We start from the raw sequence: 8,901 nt of genomic DNA on the forward strand, positions 1-8,901 counted from the left end.
CTAGGACCCCGCGGCCCGGCACTAGGACCCCGCACTAGGCCCGGCACTAGGACCCGGGAGACCCGCACTAGGACCCCGCACTAGGCCCGGCACTAGGACCCGGGAGACCCGCACTAGGACCCCGCACTAGGCCCGGCACTAGGACCCGGGAGACCCGCACTAGGACCCCGCACTAGGCCCGGCACTAGGACCCGGCGCGGCGGGGCCCGCCCGGATTCCAGGCTGGCTCCCGCCGTGACGTCACGCCCGGTCCCGGCCCCTCGCGCTCGGGAAAATGCTGCTCTCGGTGCCGCCGCGCTCGGGGCTCCCCGCCTTCGCCTACAACAAGGGCGGAAAGAAGGTACCGGAGCAACGGGGGAGCCCAACTCGCTGTGGGGAATAAACGGGGGCGGGTCCCGGTGGGACAGGCCTGGGGGGGGCGGGGAATGGGGGGGGGACACTCCTGTGAGCCCCCCCCCCCGGTGTCCCCACCTTGGGGACAGCTCTGGTCATCGTCCCCTCCCCGGTGCTCCCGGGGTGGCTCTGGGGGGGGGGTCCTGTGTGTTCGCCCTTTCTGTCCCCCCCCAACCTTGTTCGTGCCTCAGTTTCCCCCGTTCTCAGTCTGTAATGCTGGGGGAATTGGGTGAGGGGTCATCTCCATCCTCATCTCCCCCCAGCTGCAGCAGGGATGGGATTTGGGGGGATATGGGAAAATGGGGGGGATTTGGGGACATGGAGTGGCATTTGGGGTGGGGGACAGGCGACAGGGACACCCCTGTGAAGGGGATGGGGACCCCAGGGACAGGGGGATGACAAGGGCTCTGATGGGGTGGGGGGAGAAATATGGGGGGAAACTGGGTTGATGATAAGCCCGAGGGAGAGGAGGATGGGGGACCCCCGGGGGAGAGGGAGGGGTCTGGGGGGTCCCAAGGGAGGGAGGAGGGTGGGGACCCCCGGGGGAGGAGAATGGGGAGCTGGGGGGGAAATAATGGGGACCCCCGGGGGAGAGGGAGGGGTCTGGGGGGTCCCAAGGGAGGGAGGAGGGTGGGGACCCCCGGAGGAGGAGGATGGGGAGATGGGGGAAAATAATGGGGACCCCGGGGGCAGAAATGGGGTCTGGGGGTGAGATAATGGGGTAGGGGGATAATGATGGGATCTGGGGTTCCTGGGGGTCCTGGGGGGCTCGGGGGAGGGAGGAGGGTGGAGACACCTGGAGGAGGAGAATGGGGGAAAATAATGGGGACCCCGGGGGCAGAAATGGGGTCTGGGGGTGGGATAATGGGGTTGGGGGGAAATTATGGGATCTGGGGGCCCCGGGGGGGTCCAGGGTGTGGGGGTCCCACGGGTGATTCACATTTGACATCAGCCTGGAGATTTCCATCTGCTGCTGCCTCGAGGGTCCCCAGGAGTGGTGGGGGGGTTCCCCGCAGCCCCCCAGGATGGGCAGAACCCCTCCCCATATCCTCCTTTGGGGGTTAAGGGAGGATTTTGGGGGGCTGTGGTGGGCACTGACCCCCTGCCATCCCCCTCCCCACCCCACAGCAGCCCTATGTGCCCCCGGCACAGCCCCTGGGCCCCCCCAGCCCCAGCCCAGCCGGGGGGGCCCCGGACCAGCTCAGCAAGACCAACCTCTACATCCGGGGGCTGCACCCCGGCACCACAGACCAGGACCTGGTCAAGCTCTGCCAGCCGTGAGTGGGGCTGGGGTCCTGCTGGGGTCCCCAGAACCCCCCAGGGAGGGCTGGGGGTCCCGCTGAGTTCTGACCCCCTTTTTTTTCTCCCCTCCAATCCAGCTATGGGAAGATTGTCTCCACCAAAGCCATCCTGGACAAGACAACCAACAAGTGCAAAGGTTGGGGGGGCAGTGGGGATGGAGTGGGGGGTCCAGGGTGGGCTCTGGAGGGTCTCCCTGACCTCTCACCCCTCCCCAGGTTATGGTTTTGTGGACTTTGACAGCCCCACAGCCGCCCAAAAGGCCGTGACAGCGCTGAAAGCCAGCGGGGTACAGGCACAAATGGCCAAGGTACAAACCCCCGAGACCCCCAGAGCCCCCCGGGACCCCCCAAAAAACCCAGGCAGCCCCTTGAACCCCTCCCCACAGCAACAGGAGCAGGACCCCACCAACCTGTACATCTCGAACCTGCCGCTGGGCGTGGACGAGCAGGAGCTGGAGGCGCTGCTGAAGCCCTTTGGGCAGGTGGTCTCCACCCGCATCCTGCGAGACCCCCACGGGGCCAGCCGGGGGGTGGGCTTCGCACGGTACGGGGGGCCTGGCAGGGCTGGGGGGAGTGGTGGTGCTGGGGAAGGGGCTGCTGGGGATGGGGGTTCATGGGGCTGTGGAGGATGGGGAGGGCTGGGGGGGACAGGGATTTGGGGGGGTGCACAGAGCTGGGGGGGCTGCAGGGAATGGGGGGGTACATGGGGCTGGGGGTGCTTAGGAGAATGAGGAATGCTGCAGGGGCTGCACAGAACTGGGGGGGCTGCAGGGGATGGTGGGGGGTATGTGGGGCTGGGTCTGCTTAGGAGGATGAGGGGGCTGCACAGAACTGGGGGGCTGCAGGGAATGGGGATCTATGGGGTTGGGGGTGCTCAGGAGGATGAGGAGGGTTGGGGGAACAAGGATTTGGGGGCACTGCAGGGGATAGGGGGGCTGCACAGAGCTGGAGGAGCTGCAGGGGATGGGGGTATATGGGGTTGGGGGTGCTCAGGAGGATGGGGAGGATCGGGGGGACAGGAATTTGGGGGGGCTGCACAGAGCTGAGGGGGTTGTAGGGGATGGGGGCGTACATGGGGCTGGGGGTGTTTAGGATGAGGAGGGCTGGGAGGGCTGCAGGGAATGGGGGTACATGGGGGTATGTGGGGCTGGGGGTGCTCAGGAGGATGGGGAGGGTTGGGGGAACAGGGATTTGGGGGCCTGCAGGGGATAGGGGACTACATGGGGCAAGGAGGGCTCACAAGGATGGGGAGGGCTAGGAGGACAAGGATTTGGGGGGGCTGCACAGAGCTGGGGGGGCTGCAGGGGATGGGGGGGTATATGGGGCTGGGGGTGCTCAGGAGGATGGGGAGGGCTGGGGGAGCAGGGATTTGGGGGGGCTGCAGGAGATGAGGGGGCTGCACAGAACTGGGGGGCTGCAGGGGATGGGGGTACATGGGGCTGGGGGTGCTCAGGAGGATGGGGAGGGCTGAGGGAGCAGGGATTTGGGGAGGCTGCAAGGGATGAGGGTATATGGGGCTGGGGGTGCTTTGGAGGATGAGGGGGCTGCACAGAACTGGGGGGCTGCAGGGGATGGGGGGTATGTGGGGTTGAGGGTGCTCAGGAGGATGAGGAGGGCTGGGGGAACAGGGATTTGGGGGAGCTGCAGGGAATGGGAGGCACATGGGGCTGGGGGGCTCAAGAGAATGAGGCGTGCTGTGGAGGGCGTGTAATTTGGGGGGGCTACACAGGGCTGGGGAGGATGGGGAGTGCAGGAGGGGTGTGGACTTGGGGGGGCTGCAGGGGGCTGGGGGGGCACATAGGGATGGGGATGAAGGGTTTTGGGGGGCTGCAGGGGGGGGCACACAGGGATGGGGATGAAGGGTTTTGGGGGGCTGGGAGTTACATAGGGATGGGGATGAAGGGTTTTGGGGGGCTGCAGGGGCTGGGGGGCACACAGGGGTGGGGATGAAGGGTTTTGGGGGGCTGCGCGGGGCTGGGGGGTCACACAGGGATGGGGATGAAGGGTTTTGGGGGGCTGGGGGGCACACAGGGATGGGGATGAAGGATACTGGGGGGGCTGCAGGGGCTGGGGGAGGCACACAGAGCTGGGGGGCCGCGCCCGTGGCCCCTGGCCCAGCCCTGCTCCCCCCAGGATGGAATCCACGGAGAAGTGCGAGGCCGTCATCACCCACTTCAACGGGAAATTCATCAAAACCCCCCCGGGGGTTCCAGGTGGGCTGAGGGGGGGTCCCGGGAGGGGATTCTGGGGGTGTTTGGGGCTGACTGACAGCACTGACACCCCCCCACAGCCCCCCCAGACCCTCTGCTCTGCAAGTTTGCTGATGGGGGGCAGAAGAAACGGCAGAGCCAGGGCAAGTTCGTGTCCAACGGCAGAGCCTGGGCCCGGGACGGCGACACGGTGAGGGGAAAACAGAAATTTTGGTGGGTTTGGGGGGGGGAAAACAGAAATTTGGGGAGGGTTTGGAGGGGCTTCAGTGCAGCACTGACCCTTTTCCCCCTCCCCAGGGCACCGTGACCTTGGCCTACGACCCCGCGACGGCGCTGCAGAACGGGTGGGTGCCTCAGGGCCCCCCCAGCCCCGGTGGGGAGGGGGCTGCCGGCCGTGGCCCCCCCAGCCCTGACCCCCCGCCCCGCAGGTTCTACCCGGCGCCCTACGGGCTGGCCCCCGGCAGGATGCTCCCCCCCGCCGCCCTGGCCCCCTACCTGCCCTCCCCGGTGTCCTCCTACCAGGTATGGGGGGGTTTTGGGGTCCTGGGAAGGGAGAGGGGGGTGTTCCCCACCTGGGAAAGGGGTGGGGTGTTGTGGAGAGCGCCCACCTGCTCCCACTTGGTGCCCCCCACAGGTCCACGGCCCCACCTGGATGCACCAGTCCTACCTCGTGCAGCCCACGGTGAGCCACGCCCTGTGCCACGCCCGGTGCCACGCCCTGAGGGGGGGTGGGAACCCCTGGTTGGATTTGCCCCACCCACACCTGCCCGGATGGGGGAGGGGGTGCTGGAGCCCTGGCCCTGCCCCTGCCCCACCCATATTTGCTCCACCCCCTGTGGACAATCCATCCCACTTTGCAAAAAAGCCACACCCACCTTTGCCCCACCCCCTGTGGCCAAACTCCTCCCACTTTGCAAAAAAGCCACACCCACATTTGCCCCATCCCTGCAGACAAGCCCCTCCCACTTTTCCAGAAAGCCACACCCACCTTTGACAGACCCCGCCCATTTTGGCCCCACTCTGGGGCTCCCTGTCCCATCTCCTCCCCCATGTCCCCCATGCCCTGTGTGTCCCCACAGCCCCTGTCCCTATGTGCCCTCCTGCATTGTGTCCCCTCTGTGTCCCCTCTGTGTCCCCTCTGTGTCCCCATGTCCCTCCTCTCTGTGTCTGTGTGTCCCTGCAGCCCTGGGCACAGTGTCCCCCACCCTCGTGTCCTCTGCGTGTCCCAATGTCCCCATTGTCCCCCCTCCATGCGTCACCACGGTCCCCCCTCCCTGTGTCCCTGGTGTGTCCCCATAGCTGCCATCCCCTTGTATGGCCCTGCGTGTGTCCCCATGTCCCCTCATGACCCCATTCTCTATGCATTGTCACTCTGCCATCTCCTTGTGTCCCCTGTGTGTCCCCACAGCTCATGCCCCATGTCCCCCCTCCCTGTGTCCCTGGTGTGTCCCCATAGCTGCCATCCCCTTTTGTCCCCTTGTATGTCTCTGTGTGTCCCCATGTCCCCCCACGACCCCATTTTCTGTGTACTGTCCCCCTGCCACCGCCCCATTCCCTTGTGTCCCCTGTATGTCCCCACAGCTCGTGCTCCATGTCCCCCCTCCCTGTGTCGCTCATGTCCCCCCATGACCCCAATCCCTGAATCCCCGGTGTGTCCCCACCACTCCAATCCCCTCATGTCCCCTGTGTGTCCCCACAGCCTGTCCCCTGTAACCCTCTCCATGTGCCCTCAGTGTCCCCATGGCCACGGTCCTTATTGTCCCCCTAGGGCTCTCCTGTGTCCCCATGGCCCCCCTGGTCACCCCAGTGTCCCCATGGCCATGGTCCCTGTGTCCCCCCGGGGCTCTCCTGTGTCCCCATGGCCCCTGTCCCTGTATTCCCCTCCCTGTGCCCTCAGTGTCCCCATGGCCCTGCTCCCTGTGTCCCACCCATGTCCCCATGTCCCCTTGAGCCCTGTTCCTGTGTCTCTCCCATGTCCCTCAGTGTCCCCATGGCCCTCCCATGGCCCTTCTGATCCTGCCTGTGTCCCCATGTCCCCCAGAGTCCCCACAGCCCTGATCCTGGTGCCCTGCCATGTCCCTCCAGTGTCCCCATGTCCCTCCAGTGTCCCCATGGCCCTTCCATGTCCCCATGGCCCTCCTGATCCTCCCTGTGTCCCCATGGCCCTGGTCCCAGTGCCCCTCCTTGTCCCCCAGAGACCCCATGTCCCTGATCCTGGTGCCCCCCCGATGTCCCCCCAGTGCCCCATGGCCCTCCTGATCCCACCCGTGTCCCCATGGCCCTGGTCCCCATGTGTCCCCCCCGTGTCCCCGTGGCCCTCCTGTCCCCGTGGGTCCCCATGTCGCCCCCATGGCCCTGGTCCCCGTGTCCCCATGGTCCCAGTCCCCGTGTCCCCCCCATGTCCCCATGACTTCAGTCACTGTCCCTCCCATGTCCCCATGGCCCTCCTGATCATGCCTGTGTCCCTCCAGTGTCCCCATGGCCCTCCTGATCCCACCTGTGTTCCCCTGTGTCCCCATGGCCTCAGTCCCTGTGTCCCCTCCGTGTCCTTCCCATGGCCCCAGTCCCCATGTCCCCCCCATGTCCCCATGGCCCTCCTGATCATGCCCGTGTCCCCCATGTCCCCATGGCCTCAGTCCCTATGTCTCCCCCATGGCCTCAGTCCCCATGTCCCCCCCATGTCCCCATGGCCTCAGTCCCCATGTCCCTCCCATGTCCCCATGGCCCTCCTGATCCCACCCATGTCTCTCCCGTGTCCCCATGGCCCCAATCCCTGTGTCTCCCCTATGTCCCCATGGCCTCAGTCCCTGTCCCCTCCATGTCCCCATGGTCCTGGTCCCCCTGTCCCCCCCATGTCCCCTCAGTGTCCCCATGGCCCTCCTGATCCTGCCCATGTCCCCATGGCCCCAGTCCCCATGTCCCTCCCATGTCCCCATGGCCCTCCTGATCCCACCCATGTCTCCCCCGTGTCCCCATGGCCCCAGTCCCCATGTCCCCCCCGTGTCCCCTCATGTCCCCATGTCTTCAGTCCCTGTTCCTCCCATGTCCCCATGGCCCTCCTAATCCTGCCTGTGTCCCCGCCACGTCCCCATGGCCCCAATGTCCCCGCCATGTCCCCATGGCTCCTGTCCCCATGTCCCCCTGGGTGTCCCCATGGCCCTGTGTCCCCATGTCCCCCCGTGTCCTCCCATGTCCCCCCGTGTCCCCCCCGCGCTGACGGTGCCGTGCAGGGCGCGGTGCTGGCCCCCGCCGTGGACCACGCCGTCCCCCTCCAGCCCTCAGTGGTGGCCCCCCTGGCCCAGCAGCTCGGCCACCTCTCTCTGGGCAGCGCAGGCACGGTAAGACCCCTCTGAGACCCCTCCCCAAATCCCCCTGACCCCTTCCCAGCCCCCCCTGACCTCTCCCCACTGGTGTCCCCAGTATGTCCCCGCTGCCGCCGCCGTCCCCGGAGCCTTCATCCCTCCGTACCCCCCGGTGCCTCCTGCCCTCCCGCTGGAGGTGAGTCTGGGGGCTCTGGGAGGCGGTTTGGGGGTTCAGAGTTTGGGGGTTCAGGGTTTGGGGGTCCATTAACCCCTCCCCGCAGGACGGCGGAGCCGCCCCGACCCACGGCCCCATCGAGTCTCCATCCGAGCCCGGCGCCTTCCCCTACCCCTACCCCAAGTAGCGGCGGGGGGGGCCCGGCCCGAGGGACCCCCCTCCTCAAATCCCCCCGGGAGGGGCCGCGCCGGGACCCCCGCCCGGCCCGAGGGACCCCCGCCCGGTGCTCCCCCCCACCCCAGTGCTCTGAGCCCCGCCTGGGGGTCCCTGAGCTCGGGGGTCGAGGGGGGGGTCCCGGTGTTGGTAGGGGAGGGGTCCCTCTGCCGCCCCCCCCTCCGCCTCCCCTTCCCCCTCGGAGGGCTTTTCTTCCTCCCGCGTTTTCTAAAAAAACTTTAAAAAAAAGGAAAAAAATCCACACACACACAGAGGAAAAAAAAAAAAAAAAAAGGAGAAAAAAAAAAAAAGAAAAAAAAAGAAAAAAAAAGGCGGAAAAAAAAAGGAAAAAAAAGGCGAAAAAAAAGAAAAGAAAAAAAAAAGGTGAAAAAAAAAAAGAAGAAAAAAAAAAGGCGAAAAAAGAAAAAAAAGAAAAAAAATAGGGAAAAAAAAAGAAAAAAATAGGGAAAAAAAAAGAAAAAAAAAGAAAAAAAAAAAGGCAAAAGCCGCCGCGCGCCGCCCCGGGGGGGACCGGGGGTCCCGGCCGCCCCCCACCCCCATTGTGCTTCCAGGGCCCGCGGCCCCCCGGCCCCGGTGCCCCCCGTGCCTTCTGCTGCCCGGTGCCCCCGGCCCGGGGTCCGGGGTGCTGGAGAGGGGAGGGGTCCATGGAGAAACCCCCCTCCCCACCCCAATCTCCGGGCACCAGCCCCCCCGCAGGGCCGGGGGTGCTCCCCTCCCCTCCCCCCCCCCCAGCCATTCCTGCCCCCGGGGGGGTCGGTCAAGTGCAATAACGCCCCCCCCCCCAAACCCCCCAAAATCCCCCTCCCCAGCTTCGAGGGGCGCCCCGAGGGTCAACCAGGCACTTTAGAGCCCCCCCACCCCTGGGGGGACCCCGGCCCACCCCCCCCCCCGCTGTCGTCCCCCCCCCTCGCCCAGCGACAATCAGGGGGTCCCGCGGGGGCGGCTCTTGCAACCAAAGATTGGGGGGGGGAGGTCTCTGAGCAGCCCCCTCCCCATAAAGGCTTCGCACCCCCCTCACTGGGGGTCTGTCTGTCCGTCCCTTCCTGCAGTGGGTGGGGGGCAGTCCCCCAATATCCCCCCTATATCCCCCCTACCCAAAATTGCTTCCAGCTCCGGCTGTGCCCCCCTCCCCAATTCCACCCCCTCCCCAGCTCTGCCCAGGGGCCTCCCGGTTCTTCCACCCCCCCCCAGGACCCCCCACCCCACACTTGGGGGGCATGGGGACCCCTCCCCACCACACATCTACCTCACCCCACAGCTGGGTGGGCGCCCAGCCCCTCTCTGGG

The 8,901-nt window shown here is 66.3% G+C and overlaps 1 protein-coding gene across 3 annotated transcripts; it reads left to right on the top strand.

Moving 5' to 3' along the window:
- Window positions 1-250: 250 nt before the first annotated feature.
- RBMS2 (RNA binding motif single stranded interacting protein 2) lies at window positions 251-8,888 on the top strand. Of its 3 annotated transcripts, XM_083881145.1 has the most exons (13): window positions 251-340; window positions 1,522-1,670; window positions 1,773-1,831; window positions 1,911-2,002; window positions 2,081-2,238; window positions 3,828-3,907; window positions 3,985-4,094; window positions 4,202-4,248; window positions 4,333-4,426; window positions 4,539-4,586; window positions 7,135-7,242; window positions 7,325-7,402; window positions 7,488-8,886. In XM_083881145.1, exons 1-13 carry the CDS (start codon window positions 275-277, stop codon window positions 7,566-7,568), a joined length of 1,170 nt encoding a protein of 389 aa, XP_083737271.1. In that variant the 5' UTR covers window positions 251-274; the 3' UTR covers window positions 7,569-8,886. The 3 variants fall into 3 exon arrangements, with proteins under 3 accessions (XP_083737271.1, XP_083737269.1, XP_083737270.1); XM_083881144.1 differs by having other exon boundaries at window positions 260-340; window positions 1,546-1,670; window positions 7,325-8,887; XM_083881143.1 differs by having other exon boundaries at window positions 1,911-2,238; window positions 7,325-8,888.
- The last annotated feature ends 13 nt before the right edge of the window (window positions 8,889-8,901 follow it).

Source organism: Zosterops lateralis (assembly GCF_965231275.1).
Source record: "Zosterops lateralis genome assembly, chromosome: 32".
Taxonomy (NCBI): domain Eukaryota; kingdom Metazoa; phylum Chordata; class Aves; order Passeriformes; family Zosteropidae; genus Zosterops; species Zosterops lateralis.